This window comes from Daphnia carinata, chromosome 3, assembly GCF_022539665.2.
Source record: "Daphnia carinata strain CSIRO-1 chromosome 3, CSIRO_AGI_Dcar_HiC_V3, whole genome shotgun sequence".
Taxonomy (NCBI): domain Eukaryota; kingdom Metazoa; phylum Arthropoda; class Branchiopoda; order Diplostraca; family Daphniidae; genus Daphnia; species Daphnia carinata.
In genome coordinates, this window is record NC_081333.1 from 3,440,493 (window position 1) to 3,461,684 (window position 21,192).

At 42.9% G+C, this 21,192-nt stretch overlaps 8 protein-coding genes across 10 annotated transcripts; 2 read left to right on the forward strand and 6 right to left on the reverse strand.

Annotated features, from left to right (window-relative positions):
• Nucleotides 1-88: 88 nt before the first annotated feature.
• LOC130693680 (uncharacterized) lies at nt 89-989 on the reverse strand. The gene is made up of 4 exons (XM_059494483.1): nt 786-989; nt 608-685; nt 273-528; nt 89-196 (listed from the first exon to the last, which is right to left on the reverse strand). Exons 1-4 carry the CDS (start codon nt 906-908, stop codon nt 105-107), a joined length of 549 nt encoding a protein of 182 aa, XP_059350466.1. The 5' UTR covers nt 909-989; the 3' UTR covers nt 89-104.
• A 440-nt stretch (nt 990-1,429) lies between these two features.
• LOC130693670 (acyl-CoA dehydrogenase family member 11-like) lies at nt 1,430-4,311 on the reverse strand. Its single transcript, XM_057516855.2, has 10 exons — nt 4,034-4,311; nt 3,886-3,950; nt 3,735-3,811; nt 3,470-3,666; nt 3,305-3,401; nt 3,068-3,234; nt 2,776-3,008; nt 2,386-2,690; nt 2,289-2,317; nt 1,430-2,226 (listed from the first exon to the last, which is right to left on the reverse strand). The coding sequence occupies exons 1-10, from the start codon at nt 4,250-4,252 to the stop codon at nt 1,750-1,752; spliced, it is 1,866 nt and encodes a 621-aa protein (XP_057372838.1). The 5' UTR covers nt 4,253-4,311; the 3' UTR covers nt 1,430-1,749.
• Nucleotides 4,312-4,570: 259 nt separating this feature from the next.
• On the reverse strand, nt 4,571-5,446 carry LOC130693674 (uncharacterized). The gene is made up of 4 exons (XM_057516860.2): nt 5,287-5,446; nt 5,159-5,225; nt 4,833-5,081; nt 4,571-4,763 (listed from the first exon to the last, which is right to left on the reverse strand). Exons 1-4 carry the CDS (start codon nt 5,365-5,367, stop codon nt 4,648-4,650), a joined length of 513 nt encoding a protein of 170 aa, XP_057372843.1. The 5' UTR covers nt 5,368-5,446; the 3' UTR covers nt 4,571-4,647.
• Nucleotides 5,447-5,824: 378 nt separating this feature from the next.
• On the reverse strand, nt 5,825-7,145 carry LOC130693679 (uncharacterized). Of its 2 annotated transcripts, none has more exons than XR_009001741.1 (4): nt 7,006-7,145; nt 6,841-6,926; nt 6,541-6,759; nt 5,825-6,457 (listed from the first exon to the last, which is right to left on the reverse strand). XR_009001741.1 is itself a non-coding variant. In XM_057516864.1 (4 exons), the coding sequence occupies exons 1-4, from the start codon at nt 7,084-7,086 to the stop codon at nt 6,369-6,371; spliced, it is 456 nt and encodes a 151-aa protein (XP_057372847.1). In that variant the 5' UTR covers nt 7,087-7,145; the 3' UTR covers nt 5,825-6,368. The 2 variants fall into 2 exon arrangements, 1 of the variants encoding a protein (XP_057372847.1); XM_057516864.1 differs by having other exon boundaries at nt 6,860-6,926.
• Nucleotides 7,146-7,364: 219 nt separating this feature from the next.
• On the reverse strand, nt 7,365-15,953 carry LOC130693668 (pre-mRNA-processing-splicing factor 8). The gene is made up of 9 exons (XM_057516852.2): nt 15,938-15,953; nt 15,492-15,743; nt 15,097-15,429; nt 14,417-15,035; nt 14,053-14,245; nt 13,670-13,987; nt 12,727-13,422; nt 11,774-12,481; nt 7,365-11,703 (listed from the first exon to the last, which is right to left on the reverse strand). The coding sequence occupies exons 2-9, from the start codon at nt 15,715-15,717 to the stop codon at nt 7,585-7,587; spliced, it is 7,212 nt and encodes a 2,403-aa protein (XP_057372835.1). The 5' UTR covers nt 15,718-15,743; nt 15,938-15,953; the 3' UTR covers nt 7,365-7,584.
• A 229-nt stretch (nt 15,954-16,182) lies between these two features.
• LOC130693678 (uncharacterized) lies at nt 16,183-17,150 on the forward strand. Its single transcript, XM_057516863.2, has 3 exons — nt 16,183-16,361; nt 16,427-16,583; nt 16,662-17,150. Exons 1-3 carry the CDS (start codon nt 16,356-16,358, stop codon nt 16,952-16,954), a joined length of 456 nt encoding a protein of 151 aa, XP_057372846.1. The 5' UTR covers nt 16,183-16,355; the 3' UTR covers nt 16,955-17,150.
• Nucleotides 17,151-17,408: 258 nt separating this feature from the next.
• Nucleotides 17,409-20,083, forward strand: LOC130693672 (caspase-8-like). Of its 2 annotated transcripts, XM_057516858.2 has the most exons (7): nt 17,409-17,706; nt 17,768-18,530; nt 18,598-18,943; nt 19,005-19,121; nt 19,206-19,367; nt 19,446-19,617; nt 19,907-20,083. In XM_057516858.2, the coding sequence occupies exons 2-6, from the start codon at nt 17,775-17,777 to the stop codon at nt 19,604-19,606; spliced, it is 1,542 nt and encodes a 513-aa protein (XP_057372841.1). In that variant the 5' UTR covers nt 17,409-17,706; nt 17,768-17,774; the 3' UTR covers nt 19,607-19,617; nt 19,907-20,083. The 2 variants fall into 2 exon arrangements, with proteins under 2 accessions (XP_057372841.1, XP_057372840.1); XM_057516857.2 differs by lacking the exon at nt 19,907-20,083 and having other exon boundaries at nt 19,446-19,713.
• Nucleotides 19,309-21,068, reverse strand: LOC130693675 (uncharacterized). Its single transcript, XM_057516861.2, has 4 exons — nt 20,520-21,068; nt 20,395-20,458; nt 20,051-20,305; nt 19,309-19,973 (listed from the first exon to the last, which is right to left on the reverse strand). Exons 1-4 carry the CDS (start codon nt 20,595-20,597, stop codon nt 19,867-19,869), a joined length of 504 nt encoding a protein of 167 aa, XP_057372844.1. The 5' UTR covers nt 20,598-21,068; the 3' UTR covers nt 19,309-19,866.
• Nucleotides 21,069-21,192: the final 124 nt, after the last annotated feature.

The window sequence follows — 21,192 nt, forward strand, 5'->3', positions numbered from 1 at the left end:
GGCAACCTGTAACGGAATCGCAACATTAGCATTGAAAAATGTAAAACGAATTAAAATTTCTATTCTCTTGCCCAATTCGTGTTTGGATATTCCCGACTTCTGAATTAAGTTTGCTGGTCGAGAAGCGGTTGCTCTTTCATTGCTCCCAGTTCATGATAGAAGCTGTAGATTATCAACCAAAAGTACAACCAAACAGCTTGGATAGGACATTGACATAGAAAAGTATTAGATAAAACTTTCCTATGTAATTTAGTTTAACTTGGTATAACTACCTCCTGAAATGAGACCTGCAGCTATGATTATGTTCCCGACAATGTCGTCTACACCTGATGTCATTGATTTAACTATAGCCAAATATAAAAAGAATGCAATCACTGTAAGTGATGACAGGATGTTGATCACAAGCAAAGGCACGAGAAGTCTCGGATTTGGATTTATATTCGACGTAAACAAAACAGGAATTGAAAAAACAATCGCCACTACCGACATGACGACACTCACAATTGGCAGTTTTGGGTGAGGTTGGTTCTCTGAAACTCAAATAAACGAGACTGGTGATTGCTTTTATTTTTCCTATACAGTACAAAACACTAATTAGTCACCTAACAGGTAAAGCATCCCCACCTCGAAAATTGAAACTAGAAATTTCGACTAACGCGTAAACGAGTACCGAAACTCCACCCAGCTGAGTACAAAATTGATGAAACAACCATTATTATCAATTGCTCTATTTTATAGACATGAAAAGTAAAACATGATGGACAGTAAAACATATTCAGACTTACCAAAAACAGTGAGCCGATTACTTTGGTGCCAGTTCGAAGTGAGCACCCACAACAGAATTGATCAAGTTTCCAAGACATTTTATTACTACTTGGGTGCTTGTAACCATCGAAATACACAGGCATGATGGGTTAAGCTTGTTGAGCCACACTATTCTGGAATGCCCGAAAGAAATAACACATTCAGCAAAGATACACTGTTCAGCAATGACCTAAACACTGCGGCATTCTGTTCTCTTTGGTGGTCGCAAATTTGATGTCGCAGACGTCACAATTTTGATCGTCTTTCCCCTGTTTTCTCAAAATTCCCCCATTGGCTGCCTGTGGGCGGCCATAGAAAGTTCTGGGAAAAGGGGAAGAGTAGGGAATTCCTATTCCCTTCTCCAAACTATCCAACTTCCACGTCATTTTTCCTCCCTGTTTTTGAGACAGAATTTAAAATTCTGATTTATTAACAAATTCACAGGCGAAGCAAAAAGGGTTATTAAAATTTTTTTTGTTAACTGTACCTTTCCAAAGAAAATTGTAACCTACCAATTTCAATTGCACGATAATCGACAACATAATTACATTGGAGACGAGCTTAAAGGAAATTCTTTTTAGCTTACTCGGTATAAGAGTTAATAATAAATAGACGCCATAATAGATTATCTTATACATCTTTATTTTCACAGCATTTATTCGTTAATACGCAGAAAAATAGTTATCTTCCGTTTTTAGCAACATCTGTATGAACGAAAATATCCACACCCGCACGTTGATAATTTGCTAACTTTTCTCTGAAATCGCCAACTACATTATATGCCTAACTATAAAAAAATATGAAATTTAGAGAAGTAAATGGGAAAAAATATCTACCAAAACATAATGAGAAAAAGTAAAGGAACAATTCCCTCAGCAGCTGAAATTCTATCACGTACAATTTTTCATCCTTCACCGACTATAAATTCATTTATGGCAAATTAAGTTAGAACAGAGGCGAAAGCAAATGTTTCGCATCGTACCCATCAAAAACTAAAGCCTCATCAAGTTTCTGGAATGACGTGAGACATCGGTTACTGATTTGTTCTACAACCAGTGATTGAGCAACAAGATCACGTTGTGTGAGCCAACGCTCGGCGGCCGCAACATCACTTTCGACTGCCCCACTCCAAGAAGCATGTTCCAGGAGCAAAGCGCCGGCCAGAGTACGAGCCAGGCCAAAAGCAAAGTCACGTGCGACATACTCCAACTTGTCCGGGTTATTCTGAGCAAAAGATAGTAATTGGGAACGGTATCGCTCTAGCAGAGAGTAACACTCAGATAGAGACGGGTTTGCGGAAGAATCGAGGACACCTTGGATCCTTTGGTAATACGCAATCAGAACTTGTCCTTCAGTTTTAGCCACTGCACGAAGTACATCCAAGCTCAAGATGTTGGTCGTGCCTTCCCAAATAGGTGTTACCTAAACATAAATTTTCTTTTATCAAAAATCAATTCCAAATTGTTAACACTGCAAGACCAAACCTGAGCGTCACGTAAAATTACTGGAATGCCTATCATGAAAACAAAGGGGTAAGTTAACTTGGAATGTATGATGGGAATTCTAGTTGTGCTTTATAACCTGTATCTTCCATGTATCCTTGACCCCCGAACGATTCAAGCCCTTCGGAAACAACTTTTATACATTGTTTTCCTGTATACAGTTTGAGGAGTGGGAGAAGCAGACGGAGTAATTGTTGCTGATCATTACTGGCTGCTCCACTTTCTTCTAAGCTGAGCAAACGTGCAGCTTCTGCAAACAAGATAAACCCAGCTCTGCATTCTAGTTCCATGTCTGCCAGCGTGCGGACGTGCAACGGGTGATTACGAATGGGTTTTCCAAATGCAACCCGCCTATTACTATAATCCCGAGCTAAGCTGATGATCCTAGGAGTATCAGGAATGAAAGTAAAAAAAAGAAATTTAATTTTGATCTTAACGTCCGCAGAGAAGAATTCTGCCACCAAAGTACCGTCGCATTGCCGAGACTGATCCGGATGCATTGTGTAGTCTAGTAATGTTCAGCATGTGAGAAATTGAAGCAACCCCTCGGCCAGGTGGACTTAATAACTCAGCATTCATCCCATCCAGTAAAAGCTCGCCAGTAGGCAATTGCTTAGTACCCAATTTTTCCTTCAGGCGGATTAGGTGCAAGTTGCTCGGTTGGTCCACATGGACAAGGAACAATGACAATCCTCTAGTTCCCTAATAACAAGCAAACTAATAACCTCTCCAGGTGCCACAAAAAGGAAACTTAAATTTACTGCTGTAGTTTTGCCTGTAGATGGATCTACTATGCGAGCCAACGTCAAAGCTACATCGGCATCGGTCGCTGAACTGAAAAATTTGTAGCCATAAAGCCTGTACATATTTTTGGAGCTTGGGTCTTGTACTGCCAGAGTTTCAGTTCCACCCGCCACATCCGAACCACCTGTTGATGAAAGACATTGTCGTTGCAACGTTGCACTTCATAGTAAGACGGGCGAAACATTGCACAGCACCTCTTTTTTCCGTCATCCACTGGCCAGATGTCCAAAATCTCTCCGGATCCCTTGATGTTAAATTCCTATAAGCTTCATGATCTTTCAATCCACTCACCTGTTTATAATAATCAGTATATATGGTGGTATATTTGTCCACTGCCTAAATAACATCCTTTTATTTACCTCTAAAGTTTTCGCAGCCCCATCGGTCATTGCTAAAGGGCAGCTATAGAGTCCTGATGAAGGATAATAGAGATAATTTTTTGACATCTGAATTAAGCGGCTAAACCCTTGGTGCTTTGGATTCCTCTCATATGCTAGTGCAACAATGCCCTCTCTAGCAGACAATCTTTTCAGTTCCTTCCAAGATTCACAAGTAACTGGATTATTTCAAGCAATAAACATCAGTACTGAAAACCAGAGGTGTCTAATTATACAATATACTGACCAACTCTGTTATGAGGATTTGCCCAGGCATCTTTAAGCTTCATATATGGAGGATTCAGTTCACATTCTCTACCCAACCTGTTTCCAATTAAATGTTATAGCTTCTTAATAAGATTAACTAAGACCCTTAATGAGGTAAAAATCTATAAAACCTGTAGATGTCTGTAGCTACACGAGCACCAAAGACTGACAATTCCTTTTTCACATCACTGTACACCTAGCATCAAATAATGAACAAAATGTTGTGTACAGAGCGGAAAAATGTATGGGAAAAGTAAATGCGAAAGCATTATTACTCACTTCATTCGGCAAAAGACGCTCTAAGTTTCTCTTTAGGAATGCGTCCCCTTCAAAAGAATTTTCCAGATGTGGTGCATCCTGTACAAAACTCCCCTCTTTGGCTTTGGCAAATGGAATACCGACGGAGGTATTACAATTAATAGAAGTTAAGCTAAGATGTTTAATTGGGAATGTATACAAGACGGGAGATGCAATTTTTTTTTGTAGAACCGAAAACATGCTTGAGAAACTAGACTACAACGAATGCAAACAATTGACAGCACGCCGAAAGAAATCAAATAGCAGCAGACGAAATCTTAAAACAATAAACCAATAAGAGTTTCACCGTAGAACCTCCTAGATATCGTTTCTCCTAGCAACGTGAACGTCGTAATGGTTGTAAGAAAGGTTATAAGAAAGGTTTTGCCTTCACCTATCGAACCCTACGTTAAAGAAGATCTTACCTTGTCTTGTTAAGCAAGACAAAGAAAAAGCAAAAAAACACCCCTTTAACTCCAAAACAACTGATGAAAACTATATTTCCTTTAATAAAACGTGGCTCACTAGGAAATCCTACACAAGGAGTGTTACCCCGTCTCTATTCAACAAGTGCAGACTGCAGCCTACTTGCCAGGTTAACATTCGCCAAATTTCATCTCATTCTCTTCGTCGCATTTCACTAACTTCTTCCCAGTCGCGACTAGTTCTTGGTAATAACTGTAGATTACCAACCAGGAATAGGAAACTATGGCTGTGGAAATATTACAGAAAAACATTAAACTATATAGCAGATTGGAGTAAAAACTGTCAACATGTTTACCTGTTGCAATAAAGGCACCAGCAAAGTACACAATACCACTGGAACTGCCATTACCTCTTATTGACATAATACCCATGTAGGACACGAAGGCAATGCCTACAGTTAAAGATACGGATTTTAATACGAGCCAAGGTACGATGAGCACAGGATGGCGGTTGTTCCAGGCGGCTACTTGTACAGAAACAGTGGCTGCCATCGCAGCAATTGATCCGATCATCCAGCTGATGGAGTCGAGAAGCATACGGTCTCCTACGACACAACAGTAAGAAGAACATTTCAATTATATCAACACATTTAAGTTAGCAATTAATGTATCTTCATTGTACCATCATCTCGATCGAAACTTGCAAGCATCTGACTAAAAGCCTGAATAAATCCTCCAGTTGCACCTATCTGCCAACAGAAAAATCAAAATTTTAAAATGCGAAACAAAAGGAATATTTGAGCGTATTACCAAAAACCATACGCCAATCACTTTGGTTCCTGTTTGGAGCGAGCAACCGCAACAGCATTGAGTCAATTTGCACAGTGCCATGTTAGGTGGTATGGCAAAACTGGAGCAGCACTCACTAAACCAACACCGGTTACCAGTGGGAGAGGCAGTAGATTTTCCAAGATATATAGATTTCTTTTCCTGACCCTGCCTGTTTTAACAGTGTGACACGTGTCGCATTTTTATGTACGTAGAGAAGAGGAAAATTCAAGGTTAGCAAAATTTTTGTCAATTTCTCTTTTTCTTTCCCTTACCTTCCACACATAACTATGAAAATGGAAACCCGGTTTCCTCTTTTATCTTTCGATTCTTCTCCCCCGCCCCTCGTCTATGGAAAGGGTTACGTATTACCTTGCCCTTACCCCGGTCTCTTTTTCAAGTGACACAATATAGGAACAGTTAATATTATGGGCGTTTTTGTGCCGCTTTCTCACATTTTGTGATTTGAAGAAGAGACCTGGAATGTTTTAAAGCTCAGACTGGCGATTCATGCCCTTTTTTAATTGATTATTTTATAGAACATTTGAGATATACGAAAATGGTTAATTACATACTTTCGATTCATTTGACACACTGTGAGCAGGAGATAATTTCCTTTAACACAGATACGCGAAGACAAATAGTACAACAGGAGCAGCCGAATGCAAGTCAATAAACAATTATGGAAACAAAACAACAATACATCACGAACTTTAACTTAGATAAATAAGTTCAAGGTTGGAAAGTAAATTTCACTAGATACTATTGGTCTCCATAGAAATCAGGTCCTTCCACATGACAGGAAAATGTTGGAGCCACTGTTAGGTTTGCAAAGGGTTGTTTTCTACCCCTTTCCTTTCGCTTGCAAACAAAAAATGTTTCTACTTGCCGTTGCAGTTATATGATAACCGTGGGCGAAAATCGTAGCGGTTTCCAATATTTTCACTTCGTCTGCCATTTTCGCCAGTCACCACACACTTACAGACTTATAATAAAAGCAGAATAAATAATATCTGTATAGCTAAGGCTGTATAACGGAACATTATGGATGGTTTTGCTACGAACTAGAAGATGAATTGAGTGAACTTCTTTTCGTGTTGAGTTTTCTCTAGCTGTTGATAGTAGCAGTAGACCACCAGCCAGAATAAAATCGCTGCCAAAATGTGTTACAAATGTGGGCAAAGAGAAATTAGTAGAACATAGTTAAAAAATCAAAAAAGATAAACGAAGTCCTACCGACGATGCTGCTAGGACCAATGCAAGCTACCAGATTTAACAGGAGATAAATGATATTTATTCCAATGGTGAATATCGATGCTCCAACAGTAAGCCAGGGCAGAAGAAGCTTTTGATTACGGTTTTTTACAGCAGCAACCAGAAGCAAAACTGAACAAACAATCATGTTCAGCCCCATGACAACCAATATCAAGAACATGGATAGGAACTTCATGTTCCCTGGAATCGAAAAGAATATTATATCACATTTGTTTAGCAAAAATCAAAATCTAAAAATGAGTAAATCAACGATTAAATCACGTGTGACATCGCAGTAAACCTGTGTAGTATGGCAAGAAGAAGGTGGCACCAAACGAAGCAAGAATAAGGGCCGTAATTCCCAGAGTCTGCGAAGAATTTCGTACGTCCATTTGTTGAAACAGAAACGTTAGATTTCGGTGAATCCCCATCACGGTTATTAATTACCACGCATAAAACGCCAACAATAATGGCGCCTAGTCGTAGCCAAGGCTCGTGAGTACAGCACTGGTTCAGATTGCCGCACATGTTGGCTGCAGCCTAGATGGAAAGAAGAAATTTCGTACACTAAACTCAAGAAGTTCATGGGAATGACTGATTCCCTAGCAGACTTTCCCATGCCAATAACTTGGGAAAAAAATAGGTTAACCTTTCAATCAAAAATAGTAAAAGTTGAAAGTGGTTGTACAGGTAGTTTTCGTTTTTTAACTGGTTTTCTCGTCCAAACTCTGCCAAAGAAACGTACTAACATATACTGTAGATAGATGCTTGCCAATTGAAAATAAACAAAAATTGGATACTGCAAATGGAAATAAAATGTTTGCTCTATTGTATTCTGCGAATCATTTTACAGATACAACTGGGAAACGAATCAAAGTAATAAGAATTGGAAAGCAAAACACAGACACCGATAAGGTAGGAGTTGTAGTTTTACTTTTAACATCTCTCTTGTCCTTGAACGTGTATGTGGGGATTTACCCGGGATGAATACAAAATGACCACACAGACAAAAGTGATTGAAGATACTTAAGCGAATGAATCGTCACGATCAGCTCCGACGCTGTCACCCTCTTCGATGGAGGAGAAGTTCATAAAATGCGATGGTCGATGAACTTCATGGTAAAACTCCTTGGGGTTGGCCAAATGTAGCTCGTATTTCATGTTGGGGTCGTGGCGGACGCCCATAAAGTTGTAGTTCCACGAACCCTGGCACGGCACCATGAAGAAGCCGAGGAATTGGTCGGATAACAACATTTGTACGCGCTCGTAGTGCGAAGGCAGGTAACCCTTTGGATTGTTACCACGATCAGTATTCTGTTTGCCCCATTCGAAACCGCTGGGCGTCAACTTGTAGGCCATCAGCGAACAAGAACCGGGCGTGAAACTGCACGTGATGATCACAGTCTTCTCGCCGTCCCAAGCGGCGTTGTCGGCCATCACCTTGGCATGCGTCGTTATGTCCTGCGGTGACAGTTGGGGCAACTCGTTGGGCTGAGTATGCATCCAACCGAGGGGTTCCAGGTCTTTTAGGTACTCGTGTTGAGGCAGCTGGACGGGCAAGTGAATAGACTGATGCGTTCCCCACTGGGGCGGCATCACGATGCAACGAATCTCCTTCACTTGGGGATTGTCCGGCGGGCTGATGCCGTACAGGTAGCCGGCGATTTGGGCACGCAAGTCCGAAATGGTGACAAACTTCTTCAGTACATTCTTGGGCAGAATGTAAGTGTAGCCCGTCTCCTTAATATCGTCAGACGACACATAGATGTGGTTGGTACGCAGATGGAGGTTGGTGGCCGAAATGGCTCGGATGCGCCACTCCGTCTTGGAGCTAAACGTCTGAGTCTCGTAGTTGGATGTCGTGCTCGTGATGATTTCATCACCGTGCTTGTTGACCGTCCGTGTTGTCGTCGCTGTCAGCTGAGTCTGCTCCTTGGTCTGCTTTTCGATTTCGGCAATCTGTTGACGCTGGGCTGAAGGCGCGCTGATCTCCATACCGAGGATAATATCTCGAATTTCGGATTGTGTCAACGAAGCAACGTTGACGTTGTTCTTCTTGCCATAATCGGCCAAGATAAGGTCTTTGAGCTGCACTTCAACCTTGATCCACTGTTCGTCCGTCAGAGACGGCCAGATGTGATGCGCCTCAGTGATGGTAGTCTTGTCCGGCTTCAGCACAACCTTGGTCCGGTCGTTGTTGACGTGCAGAGCACGCAGAATGAGGATCAGACGCGAGAAAGCCGTGTAACTGGAAATGGTTTTGAGCCAGTCGTCGTAGAGGTTGAAGAGGACCATCTGCGGTTCGGTAGCCTTCAGGATGAGATCACCAAACTTCTCCACCTTCAAACAGGCCTGGAACGGAAGCTGGAGTTCCGAGCCCTTGATGACGATGTTGGGGAAATCGAGCAAGTGGACTTCAAGAGGATCCAACATGCCTTTGCGCGTGACAATGATCTGTTTCGGCTGTTCTTCCACGGGCAACGAACGAATCAAAGCGGCAACTTCTTCGGCCGTCTTCCACTTGGCCAGCTGGCCCAAACGTTTCTGTCCGGCCCAGACGGAAGTGTGAATAATTTTGAGGAAGAGCTGACCAGTACGAGGATTGAAGATGAAAATGGCTCCGTTGATGGGTTTGGTGGTCAAGTTGCCTTCAAACGTCTTGTGAATCGTGACGCGGTAGACGTTTGTATCGTCGACGAACCAAATGATCTGATTGGAGAAGAGTTCACCGTAGTTCTGCGATGACAAGTAAGGCTCCGTCGGCTCAGAAGAGTACAGCTGAAGACCCTTGCGGATACGTTCTCGCAACACGTACAGGGCTGGATTGGCTTTCATGATTTTGGCCATGGCTTGCTGGATGAGCGGCTTGGACCCAGGGAACCAGTTTCCGTAAGCGCTGTGCAAGTTGTAAGCCAAATCGAGAGCGATGAGGACACCAGTGGGCGATGGGTAGATCGACATGTTGTCCGTGGTGTAATCGAGGAATTTGGCGCGAGCGTAACGTTCAATATCGTGGGAATCGTAATCGCCCCAACGCAGCTGGACGTCAATCCAATACTTTTGCGTGGTGGTGTTGTCCATAACATCGCGCGAATCAGCCAAGAGGGACGGCCTGGATACATTCCACTTGTACGAGGCGAAGAGAAGGATATCGGCACAGGAAGAGTTCATCTTGTAAGATTTACGAGGATGGATAGTTTCCTTCTGCACCGTTTCAATCTCCAATGCGTCCAGCTCCTGATCGAAAACTTGACAAAGATCCATGACGACCGACTCGTGGATCTTCTGCCACAAGTGAGCACGGAAGATCTGAATCAGTGAAATCTTCAACGTTGGAATTTTGCCGTGCATGAAAATGCCAGTCAAATCCAACTGGACCTGGAAACCGACATAGACGTTGGCTCTGTTGATGGTAGGAGACCACCACAAGGTGAAGCGACGGTTGGGAATTTGGTTCAAACCGGAACGCTGAGCGTTCGTCAGCTTCTTGTACTTCATCGACTCTTCGAAGCCGGAAGCTTTCTCCCAAAAGAGACCTTCCCATGTGGGGAAGTAGGTTCCCTTGAAGAGCGTGTGCTCCAAGATGCCTTCGACACCTCCCAACGCTTGAATCATGTCAGTACGGTAGTTGTTGAGGTTCCACAGTTTACCGTCGTGGCGCTGGTGGGTCCACCAGAAGGGATTCTGCTTCAACACCTGGTACTGTTTGAATTCTGTCCTGACACGCCATCCTTTGTCGTAGGCCAACGTGTGCCGATCTTTCTGGAAGAGAGTGTTGATACGCGGAATACCACGATCCCAGCTGTCTTCCAAGTCTTCGAGTGTCAAACGACGGTTCTGTGCAGATGCTTCTTGACGTTTGAGCGCGTACTCTGCCCAGACTCGCTGCGAATCGATGAATTCAGCTTCCCACGGCTGGATGTAGCGGTACAAATTGGGAATGAGCTGATCCTCGTCGTGAGACATACCGGAACGGAAATGGGTGATGCCGACATCCGTTTGCTTGGACCAGCGCAAATCAGACTGAGGGATGAGCACGTGACCCATGGACAACATGCCAAGACCTCCCAACTCCTTCGGCGTGTAGAAGACGACAGGCGGGAAACGCGAAGGCATTTTCGAGTTGAGGCCGATCTTGATACGCGTTTGGATTTTGTTCTCGCATTTCACCAACAGGTCCAGCAACTCCTGCGTGTTGACGACAGATTCTCGGAAATAGGTCATCAAACCAATCAGGGCCGTGTTCCACTTGTTGACGATCTTGGTAAAGGTGGTAGATCCAGAGGCCATCAGGATTTGACGGACGCGATTGTGGAACTTTTGGAGAGACTCGTCATCGACTCGCAAGAAACATTGAGCCGTTCTCTCTTTGGTGATCTCGTTCTGCAAGTTCCATACACCGTCGCGATGTGTAAACTCCTCGTGGGTCATTCGGCACTTGGGCAGGATACGGCATTCGAATCCGGCCATGTTGAAGAGCAAGTTGGGATTGTCCTTGGAGTAGACGCTGACGAAGCTACCTTCCCATTGGATGGTGGAGACGGACCGCGGCAATCGGTTTTTGATATCCCAGAAAACGGCACGGCCAAGATTGACGTCGTGTTTCATCAGACGCATGCGAGCGTCACGAGGCCAGCATTTCTTGTTGTTGTAGCCGACAATGTTCTCGTTGTTGGGATCAGGATGCTCCGTCAGGTAGCGCTGGATCAAGTCGCGAGCTTCTTCAGCCGTGAAGCGGAAGTACATGTGGACGCGATCAACGTAACGCGAGTAGAGCCGGATTGGATGGGCAATTTCCGTGGCAACATCCTGAAAGATGAGGAAATCGTTGGGCATCTGCGGTGGGCCGGCCATTTCGGAAGCTCGCTGAAGACCCAAGACGAGAAGATCGAGGACCAGACCAAAGTACTGGGCGACGAACGAGGCGAATTGCAGACCACGGATGATACCATACGAGTTGGTGTGGTTCATGTCCTTGTAATTGATGACCACGTTGTTCTTAGCTGTCATGTAATCGGCAATGTTGTGATCAACGATAAGACGCAAAAGACGATTGAGCAATGTCAAATCGATCTTTTCGTACAGCTTTTCGAATCGCGTCTCCAACATCACGTTACACTCGCCATCTGATGTTTCCCACACATCCTGAAAATTTCGCAAACAAACATGAATATTGGCTGATCGTTAATCAAGAAATACAACATTTTTTTTTTACCTGTAAGTTATTGATGCCTTGGCACCACTTGTAGACTAGCAACGGAGGTGGCTCAGCATCAGCCGGCTTAATCCATGGAGGGAATAGACGACGCTTGTCGGCTTCATACCACAAGTACTGATCCAGGTAAGCGTCAGTGATCTTCTCAAGGGGCTCGACATCGTAGACAGGAACCAAGTGGCTGTAGAGGTCCATAAACTCTATGCCAACTTCTTTGAATGCTCGCTGTGTCAGCAAGTGACGCTTGATACGAGATAAGGCTTCGTGGGGATTGTCGTAAGCTTGTTCAATCAGACCGAGTTCTTCACGCTGGCTCTGGTTCAAACGAGACTTGACGCTGTAGGCTTCCTTGAGTCGCTCCAATGCAAGAATGAGCAATTTTGTGTCGTGCTTGTATGAAAGCGGAGGGAACTGGATGGGTGCGAAGCGACGCGATTCCAGCCAGTGCACCGTGGTTGTGTAGATGGCAACGGCCTCTTCGGGTGAGATGTAAGGACCGTCTTTCAAGTAGTTGTGCTGACGTTCTTGCTCAGCCTTGAGGTAAAGACGAGTCAAACGACCCAAATTCTTCTTGCACACCGTTTTGTCGACAGTTGCACCACGACGAATACGCTCGCGATTGTAGTGGGCCGTATTGGTCCACCAATCAGCCTTCATCTTGACGTACCGAAGAATCATGTTTTCGATCGGTGTTGGCAATCCGGGGACCTATAACATAACAAAGGACAATGTTAAATAAATTGATGTCGCTTATTAACTAAAATATTTAAATCTAATTAAATTTTAATCAGTTAGTGCGTTGTCCCGCCCGAGTCGTCTAGCAAACGGCCAGCGCCGACTCGAACGTCCGCTCAACACCAGCGAGCGGCTTCATGACCCCTGCACAACTCATCATTTTGCCCCAACTATTATAACGAGAAAATATAACTAAAAATGTTAAAATGCTATCCCACCTTCCAAGGAATGTTGGCTTTCCAGCATCTCCAGGCTTCAGACAAATGCTGCAAGATGGTTCGAGCCTTGTTTTGCTTGATACCTTCGGGCATCATATCGAGGATATCGTGCATAACAGACGCTCGGAGTTCCAAATCAAAGTGGGACTCGACACGCTGTTTCGTCACAGTCTTGGCAATACCCTTTGAGTGACGACCTTCGAACTGACGGGACAGCAAGTTGCCCAACCAACGCTCAAGCAATGGAGTGATACCACGCAAGAAGAAGAGCCACACGCGCCATCCGGGGGCCCAAATACCGCATCCGGGACCTTTTCCAACTGGCCCAGTGTTGAAGCGGTAGTAAATAAGGTGTTTGAGATCCTTGCACATACGGATCTGCCTCATCAACTTGTACTTGTAACGGTACATGCCAGTCAACTGGCCGACGTGAGCGAAAATGTACTGAAGTCCATCAGCCAATTGGAAGGCGTCAACGTTGTTCAGGCGGTATTGAACGTGAGAATCGATGATCAGCTTCGTCAAACGCAGGATTTCACGACAAAGATGGAAAGCGTTTCCGAAACGCGACTTTTTACGTTCCTTAGTCGTCAGGGTCTTGACTGGTTTCAAATTGAAATTGTAATCCAAATGCAAGTAGTTGAGGTTCTTTCGGTGAATCAACAAGTTCAACATGTTCCAGCCTTGACGACAAACCTACATTCACAAAAATATATAAATAAAGAATGTTAGTAACATTCCCGAAAAGTCGAAACAGGTATAAATGACTATTGTCGGCTGGGAGGTTAGTTATTGTCAGTGAGTGCGTTGTCCCACCGAAAGTTGGCTAGCAAACGGCCAGACCCTACTCTCGATGTCTACCTAACATGTTATGGGTAATTTCATGACCCCTGCACAACTCATCATTCAATAATCCCAACTCAATATAACCAAAGGTGTTTACCTGGAGACCGACTTCGACCCAATCCAATGTTGTTTGCTGGAAGAATTTAGTTGACTTGAATGAGCGGAAAAGATAACGCTTGCGCTGGGCTTTTGGTGGCCGATGTTTCAACGCGTTCAAGACGTAATATTTCAGCAGTTTCTGATATGACACGCGAACCTTGACCGGCTGTCCAGGTGGACAGTGCTCTCGGTACCAGCTCTTGACCAATGGCACGTCTAACGCACGGCGGGTGAAACCCGATCGCAAGTTGAACGGCCTGGGTGCCCACAACAGAGCAATTCCGTTTGCAGTATTATCTGTATACAACGGCCATTCCTGTTGAATTAACATTTTAATTAAAAGATGGCCAAGAGTGGAATATTTACACCAGCACAACTTACCTGGAGAAGAGGTGTTGCATACTCTGGCAATTCAAATTCTTCGCTATCGTCTGGTAGCAAATCTTGTTCGGTCACTTCGGCTAGCTTGTTCTCGGTACGTCTATGCGATATTGGGTTGATCAGCGGATCGAAATAGAAGGCTGGCAAATCCGGATCCTCAGTCTTAATGAAAGTTACGTTTGGAGTGTGATACCTAAAAATACAGAACATTTTGTAGAGCTCAATACGTTACAATTTAGTAAGACCACAGCTCTTGGTTTTCCTTGATTTACGACTGTTTCAGCCACGAACATCCAATACTTCTGGATAGTTTGTGTATATCTCAGCCATTGAAACTGCAAGCGAGTAAAGCCGAAAGACTTACCAAGAAAGATGGACAAAGTTGGGCATGTTGTTGTAAAGATAAGGGAAAGCAATTCGATACTCAGTCCGCACCGGTTGACGGATGATGATTTTATTGATGTCATTGAATTCGTTCCAATCTTCGTCTTGCGTATTGGCATCTTTGATAAGAGGTTCAAACTTGGGTCCACCAGGAATTGCCATGTTAAGGGCCTTGGCGGTGAAAAAGGACTTGAGGTCGAAGAGATAGAAGTAGTTATCGTCCACAAGATCTGTCAACAGTTGGTTGGCCAAACGGTAGAGGGTGGCCAGTTGGGGCATTTCAAGTTGCCACTTGCGGTAAGTCGTTCCATTCACGAACTTAGTGTCGACTAAAGGCTTGCTGTCATAAAGCCAGCCTGCTACAGGTTTATCTTCATCCGAGTCAAGTTCCATCTGAATGGCCTCTAACGGCTCGACATCCAAGATGTTGTCAGCATAATCTAGCGGAGGTTCTTCGTCGTCGAATGGAGGGAAACGCATTCGCTTGAAATGTCGACGATCTCTTTTCTCTCGACGCATCATAATCCACATGGTACCCCATTGGGCAATATAGACGGGCTCAATCACCCACGGAATCTCGTTCACAAAGCTGATTGCACCTATATAAGAGATTATCAGTTACATTCCATTCCGACGGTCAAATGAAAAAGTGAGACCTACCAGTTATGTGATACAACACTTTAACGTCGCGGATTTGTTCCCAGGGCATCGGCATGTTTTCCAAGAGTTTCAAAACGGCGTGGGGCATGTACTTTAAAGCACCAAGGTAGACACGTTTGTCATGACGGAATTTGCGATTTGTCATATCGCCATGATCGCGAATGATTTTACGGACATGCTCAGGTGGCATGTCTTCTTTCTGGGAGTCAACAAAGCCAAACTTTCTCTTTTCTGAATATCGTTTGGTTTGTAGCTGCTGCCATTTACGAGCTTTGTCTTGCAATTTGTCTTCAGTTACTTGCTCTTGCTTCGAACTGGTAATTACTGGGGCACCTAACACAAAAAAATGCAATGTTTAATATCTATTATGCTTGAAATTCACCATTACTTCCTACCTTGTGTGGCCTGTACTTGAGCCTGGACTTGTGCATGGGCTGCTTGAACTGCATGAATCTGTGCAGCCTGCAGCTGTGCAGCTGCTGCCGCTTGAGCCTGCATTTGTACTGCAGCAGCCATCTGAGCTTGCTGTGCCTGTTGCTGAGCTTGGGCCATCATAGCTGCATTCGCCCATGGATTTGGTGGTGTCACACCAGGAATGAAGAACGGGGGAATTCCCGACATCCTGAGTTAATTTTTGGGCTTCGGCCCTTTAATAATAACAAGAAAGTTAGAATATGCAATTCAACAACTTTAAGCCTGCATAGATCTAGACACATGCAAGCATGTCAACTTTCATTAAGCTAGACCATTCTGTATAACATTCATTTGTCTTTGTACGACTGTTGTAACCAACACTACCATTTGGGAAACAGAATTAGTGCAGAAAGATTAAAATGCCTACCGATTGATCTATAAAACTAAACACAATCTATAAAACAGTACCAATCACACGTTCCTTTTACAATGAAAGCCACGAAAGTATACGCTGCTTGTACGAAGTAGCGAGGCGCCGATGCCGGGTGACAGAGTTGCCGCAGATGAAAGATAGATAGAAATGAAAATATTTTGAAAATCCATAACTGGCAATGCAGGATGTGTCGGGATGTTTTTTTTCTGAATTTCTAACATTTATTTATCTTATTATTGTCATGCTTATACGAATATGATATCGCGTTCTTCGGATTTCCATAGTTATCACAAAGGAGCATAATAGTGCAATCTAATATCTTAAGTCAGTTTCAAGTACGGCCGTCTGCGCTTATGTACACCTTGAAACCCTTACACCAGGGTAGTTCTTATACCAACCGATAACCACAATCATGGAGGTTTTTAAAATATCCGATTTGTAAGAAATTACTGCCATAAACTACAATTCATTTGATGAATTTAGGTTCTTGCAATTAAATTGGTTGAAGGTCTCCTTGAAGAGTTATCCAAGACAAATGCTCTTTATGTTTCCATTGCTGGACCGCTGAAAGATTCTGCTACAGTTGCTTTACCTACATTTATCGGTGGCTCAGTTCTTGGTCCTGCTGGTGCTGTAGTAGGTACTAGGTTGAACAATTTTGTCATTTTAATATATTGCCATACATTACTTGATTGTCCATGTATTTTTGTCTTTAAAGGAGCTATGGTAGGAACAGGAATCCTTGGCATATCAAAGGCCCTAGGATATGGTAATTACAAGCCATTAATGACTGCTTTGAAGGAAGATTTTACAGAGCAAGAGAGGAACAACCTCTACAAGAGATTGTGGGAAAGACTACAAGGATTTGTATCATCTCCTTTGAATCACACCATGGCCTATACAGCTTTAACTGCCTTAAGTAAAAATATAGAAGAGAATCCAGAAGCAATGGAAAATATCAGGAATGAGCTTAAAGAAGCTCTTGGTAAAAAGAACATGAGTTTGTGTTGAAAATCATGGTATTTGTTGCCATTTGATTCAGCCATTATTTTGGGAAAAAATTATGGTTGTTTAATTTGTGATATTGCAGAGACTAAAGCCTTCACAATTTAATTTGAGCTTTTATAGCATTTAGTTGAACCTAAATGCATTTGATTAGATCCCAGTTCAAGAAACTTGAAAAAAAAAAAATTATGATCTGTGTTACCTAAAGAGTTTTTTTCTTTATTTATGTAATACACTAAAGTTTTGCTTGATATTGCTGTTATTTTTGTTCGTGGTTTTAAAGTAGGATTTAAAGATTCTTTTTTTTTGCTTATCGATACTTTTGTCTTCGAATTTATTACCTTTTCAGATTAGAATCGATATAAATCTATCGCAGTATTCAAATTTACGGTTTTATTCATCAGGTGGTTCTGTTTCCAGTACGCATGCCACAGGGCCCAAGGCGTCAAGGTTATGTCTTTTGAAGAAGTTTACCCGCGAGCATTGTTTGTGTTAGAGCAATGTCTCAAAAGCTAAGTTGTAAAGTCATGGGAATGTAATCAGTCCCAAGGTTTATCTCGTTCCAACATATATCTTGGCATTTGATTGCGAAATGCCCAAACAAAGTCCCGTTCCCTGTGTCATTTCTTTCTTTCTTTCAAATAAAGAGATTCACGTTGCAATCAGTGCACCTCTTCGTTCGGTAGTTAAGCAGGCAATCATCTTTTACTTTGTTTTTTCTCGTTGATCTTAGCTGCCTTTACAGTCGTTCACGACAGGTAATACTGTATAGTTGCCAAATATCTGTTACTTATGCCAAAATCTTATGTTTTCTTGCAGAGAAAAGATGTTTGATCTTATAGAATCAGATGCTACTCTCTTGTTGGATGACTTTCCCAGACCTCAAACAAGGATAACCGAGTCATTGTCTTTGATTGAACATACTTTGGAATGGTATGATCATATTTCTTGTGCATTTTTACTGTATGAAGACCCTCTCGAAGCTTTGGAAAAAATTTCGACACTACGTGAAAGTTACAACACCAAATCGGAATGGCGTCACATAATTCTGACTCCACTTTTTCATTGCAACAAGGAGGATGGTCTAAACAGCAACATGTCGGAAAAATTGACCGAAGTCCTTCTCGTGGTAAAGCACTACGGATTATTAAACATGCTAGAAATAGCCGTCAATTCCACTGTTCACATCGATCAACTACGTTTAAAGCTCTTCGATTTCATTGACGAAATGAACGAAGAGCAAGCAACGAAATGGGTTGAACAGATGATTTCTGAGAGAGGATTTCCCAAAAATGACCCGTCGTGGTGCCTTGAAATGCATTGCCTCAAATGGATTGCGGAAGGCAACATTTCTAGACATGACGATCTTTCTAACATTTTAACGAAACCTACAACAGAAAGCCGGCCATTGGAGAAGCTCAAAGTAGACTTACCCCTACCACTTGTTACTGGCATCGAGGCAAAATCCCCATTAAAGCCTGAAGTCTCGCCAGCAGGTCCCAGCAAATTCGAAATTTCACGTGGACTTTGCATAATCATCAATCAAATGAGATTCTATGTCGATCAAGACCTTCCTCAACCCGTAAGACACAACGTGTGCTAGGCAATAGCGTTTTCAACGTCTAAAAACATGCGATTTTACGTTACAGAGAACAAGGGGGAACCTTACCTTCCGTTACGGATCAGATGCTGATCGTGATAAACTGTCGGAAACGTTCCGAATACTTGGTCATGACGTTGAAATTTACGAAAATCTAAGCAAGAACGCCTTACTAACGACAATGGAAAACATTTCGAAATACGACTTTAAACAGTACGACAGTCTGGTCATGTGTTTCTTGACGCACGGCGACAAGGGGATCATTTTCACTGCAGATTCCATACCAATCTCGTTAGATTTAATCAAATCTTACTTTGATGGAGATCGCTGTCCCCATCTCTTAGAAAAACCGAAATTATTTTTCTTACAAGCCTGCCAAGGACAAGAAAATCAAAGTAAAGTGTTAGTCTATTTACGATCAGAAAGCAGAAGTGCTAATTCAGTTTGTTTGAACAGGACGGATCTGCTATGACGACATTCAACATGACAGTGTTGTCCGACCGTCCGTTTCGAACTTTTTCGAAGCGTGGGCTACCGTGCCAGGTTTCTTGTCGTATCGATCTACTCACAAAGGTAAACGGCTTTGTTACAAGCATCGTTCAATCAGAATGGCTTGTCTGTTTTGGCGCCAATAAAAGAATTGATTGATAATTTCAGGTGCTGTCTTTGTCGGTGAATTATGCCACGTCCTTCAGACGCACGCACACAAAGAAAGCTATGGATTGTTGGACTTGATGACTGAAGTGAATGACCGCGTGAGTCGATGGGAAACCCCGGGCTTTAGGGTACAAATGCCTTGTATCGTATCCTGCCTTACACGTAAGTAACCGGCATTGTTTCATTAAAAACAGATCAATCACGTGCATTTAATTGTTATTACAACGCATTTCTTTAAAGGCGGTATACATTTTAAGCGGAACGAAGAGAAGCTCGTCGAAGCTGTTGTGGACCAATTGGAAAGGGAACTAATGAATTTAGCCATTATGTCAGCTACCCGTTACATGTGGAAAACGGATCCCGCTACCCTCCAGAAAACCATGAATACGTGGAGCTCCTAACTGTTATTATGGTACCAATATCTTCGTTGTTTTACATCCATTCTCGTTCTTTCCAAGTTACGATTTGCCAGAACTTTTGCTAATACAGATCATTATTCTGACTTCAATATTTCTTAAACTGTTTGGAGAAATTTGGGATCAAGGAAATTTACGAACATTACGCGCAAGTATTTAAAGATCGATCACTTGATTACAGACTTAGTGGAATTTTGATTTCGAAAGAAATACCTTTGATGTTCAGTTAACTGAAAGCTCTTCGTTTACATGGCAACCATTTCGGCTGTTGTTGCCCCTTTGCAGGTCGATTCGTGATGTCGAAGTTCTCGATAGTAACACAAGACGATCCACCACAAATAAGTTTCCAATCCTATAGTTTGGAAAATGTACGCACAAGTATTCCCGTTTAAATCTGTTATACACTTGTCTTCTAAATTCTCAACTTACCAATAAAGCACGACATGATGAAGACGGTAGAAACTCCATGGGCGATGTTGGAATTGATTGCAAGCATAATGCCAGAGATTAGGATAATGGCATGGATAGATCTCATTACCATGTCACCTACGAGCCACGGTACCAACAAGATGGGACGACAGTTGCTGAAAACCACTTGTAGCAGCAACACGCAACAAGCTAGAAGGGCAGAGCTAACAACCACGCTGGAAATGATGATGAAAACCTCCACAGTATCTAGCGAACCTGAATGAAAAACAACACGAAAATTCCACATTTTAACCTTAGTTTTGGCAAAGATTCAGCAAACCGATTGTAAAAGGACATTGTCATACCGTCTTCCAAATCCAAACTACTTGATTGCATCATACTAATGACAAGTTGAATTAAATAGCCAACCTATTGGAGGTTAAGAATAGAATGTATAAAAGTTTTTCAGTAACTGACGTCAGCTGCTTACCAATGAAAAAAAGCCAATGATTTTCGTTCCCAATTGTAACGAAAGACCACAACAGCGTGTTTTCACCCTTCGTGTCATAACGAAAATTGGAATGTTTTTTCTACAAATTAATTTTCTTCGCTACGCAAGACTAAGCAACCTGGCTCACACGCACAACCAACGAGTATGACCGTACATGTTCGTCGAAATCTGATAGCGCCACATGTAAGTTGGTTGCTTTCAAAACTGGTTAACGCAGCGATATGAAGCCCAAAAGTGAAACCGCTGTTTTGTTGGCGTCATTACAAGAGTGGGGCGTTTTTTAACTTCTGCGACCTGCTAAAATGTGTTAATCAGGCCATGGTCAGGTAAAAATACAACCGAATTGGCCCAGGTGAATAGGCGTATAGGCTTGACGAAGAAAGCTGACAAAGCTATCCTGTAAAAGTGTTTTGTGCACGACGCAAGACAATTCTCACGACGAAAAAGGAAAACAGTTGGTTATCAAAAGCAGAAATTTGCATTCTCAATAATTCTTCGATAAGCCCCCCGCCAAGTCGCTCTCACTCTCTCTCTCCCTTTGGGTCGAAATTATACTGACAATGCACAGACGCCTGCAGGAAACACCTGGTTCAACACAAAATGTCATAGTTCTTCTAGTACACGATTGTACACCAAAAGGCCAACCCAACTC

What these genes read in the sequence shown, in the direction of transcription:
- LOC130693680 (XM_059494483.1), bottom strand. Translation starts at nt 908, where the DNA reads ATGCCTGTGTATTTCGATGGTTACAAGCACCCAAGTAGTAATAAAATG. An exon ending in TAATCGGCTCACTGTTTTTG is followed by an intron (nt 686 to 785) that starts GTAAGTCTGAAT and finishes TTTTGTACTCAG; the next exon opens with CTGGGTGGAGTTTCGGTACT. An exon ending in TGCAGGTCTCATTTCAGGAG is followed by an intron (nt 197 to 272) that starts GTAGTTATACCA and finishes GTCCTATCCAAG; the next exon opens with CTGTTTGGTTGTACTTTTGG.
- LOC130693670 (XM_057516855.2), bottom strand. Translation starts at nt 4,252, where the DNA reads ATGTTTTCGGTTCTACAAAAAAAAATTGCATCTCCCGTCTTGTATACA. An exon ending in GTGGATGACGGAAAAAAGAG is followed by an intron (nt 3,235 to 3,304) that starts GTGCTGTGCAAT and finishes TTTCATCAACAG; the next exon opens with GTGGTTCGGATGTGGCGGGT. An exon ending in TAATTTTACGTGACGCTCAG is followed by an intron (nt 2,227 to 2,288) that starts GTTTGGTCTTGC and finishes ATTTATGTTTAG; the next exon opens with GTAACACCTATTTGGGAAGG.
- LOC130693674 (XM_057516860.2), bottom strand. Translation starts at nt 5,367, where the DNA reads ATGGCACTGTGCAAATTGACTCAATGCTGTTGCGGTTGCTCGCTCCAA. An exon ending in AAGTTTCGATCGAGATGATG is followed by an intron (nt 5,082 to 5,158) that starts GTACAATGAAGA and finishes GTTGTGTCGTAG; the next exon opens with GAGACCGTATGCTTCTCGAC. An exon ending in TGGTGCCTTTATTGCAACAG is followed by an intron (nt 4,764 to 4,832) that starts GTAAACATGTTG and finishes ATATTTCCACAG; the next exon opens with CCATAGTTTCCTATTCCTGG.
- LOC130693679 (XM_057516864.1), bottom strand. Translation starts at nt 7,086, where the DNA reads ATGTGCGGCAATCTGAACCAGTGCTGTACTCACGAGCCTTGGCTACGA. An exon ending in CTTCTTGCCATACTACACAG is followed by an intron (nt 6,760 to 6,859) that starts GTTTACTGCGAT and finishes TTTCGATTCCAG; the next exon opens with GGAACATGAAGTTCCTATCC. An exon ending in TGGTCCTAGCAGCATCGTCG is followed by an intron (nt 6,458 to 6,540) that starts GTAGGACTTCGT and finishes ACATTTTGGCAG; the next exon opens with CGATTTTATTCTGGCTGGTG.
- LOC130693668 (XM_057516852.2), bottom strand. Translation starts at nt 15,717, where the DNA reads ATGTCGGGAATTCCCCCGTTCTTCATTCCTGGTGTGACACCACCAAAT. An exon ending in AGTGTTGTATCACATAACTG is followed by an intron (nt 15,036 to 15,096) that starts GTAGGTCTCACT and finishes TCTCTTATATAG; the next exon opens with GTGCAATCAGCTTTGTGAAC. An exon ending in AACTTTGTCCATCTTTCTTG is followed by an intron (nt 14,246 to 14,416) that starts GTAAGTCTTTCG and finishes CTGTATTTTTAG; the next exon opens with GTATCACACTCCAAACGTAA.
- LOC130693678 (XM_057516863.2), top strand. An exon ending in TCCTGCTGGTGCTGTAGTAG is followed by an intron (nt 16,584 to 16,661) that starts GTACTAGGTTGA and finishes TTGTCTTTAAAG; the next exon opens with GAGCTATGGTAGGAACAGGA.
- LOC130693672 (XM_057516858.2), top strand. Translation starts at nt 17,775, where the DNA reads ATGTTTGATCTTATAGAATCAGATGCTACTCTCTTGTTGGATGACTTT. An exon ending in CCAAGGACAAGAAAATCAAA is followed by an intron (nt 18,944 to 19,004) that starts GTAAAGTGTTAG and finishes TTGTTTGAACAG; the next exon opens with GACGGATCTGCTATGACGAC. An exon ending in GTATCGATCTACTCACAAAG is followed by an intron (nt 19,122 to 19,205) that starts GTAAACGGCTTT and finishes TGATAATTTCAG; the next exon opens with GTGCTGTCTTTGTCGGTGAA.
- LOC130693675 (XM_057516861.2), bottom strand. Translation starts at nt 20,597, where the DNA reads ATGACACGAAGGGTGAAAACACGCTGTTGTGGTCTTTCGTTACAATTG. An exon ending in TCATTGGCTTTTTTTCATTG is followed by an intron (nt 20,459 to 20,519) that starts GTAAGCAGCTGA and finishes AACCTCCAATAG; the next exon opens with GTTGGCTATTTAATTCAACT. An exon ending in CATCATGTCGTGCTTTATTG is followed by an intron (nt 19,974 to 20,050) that starts GTAAGTTGAGAA and finishes TCCAAACTATAG; the next exon opens with GATTGGAAACTTATTTGTGG.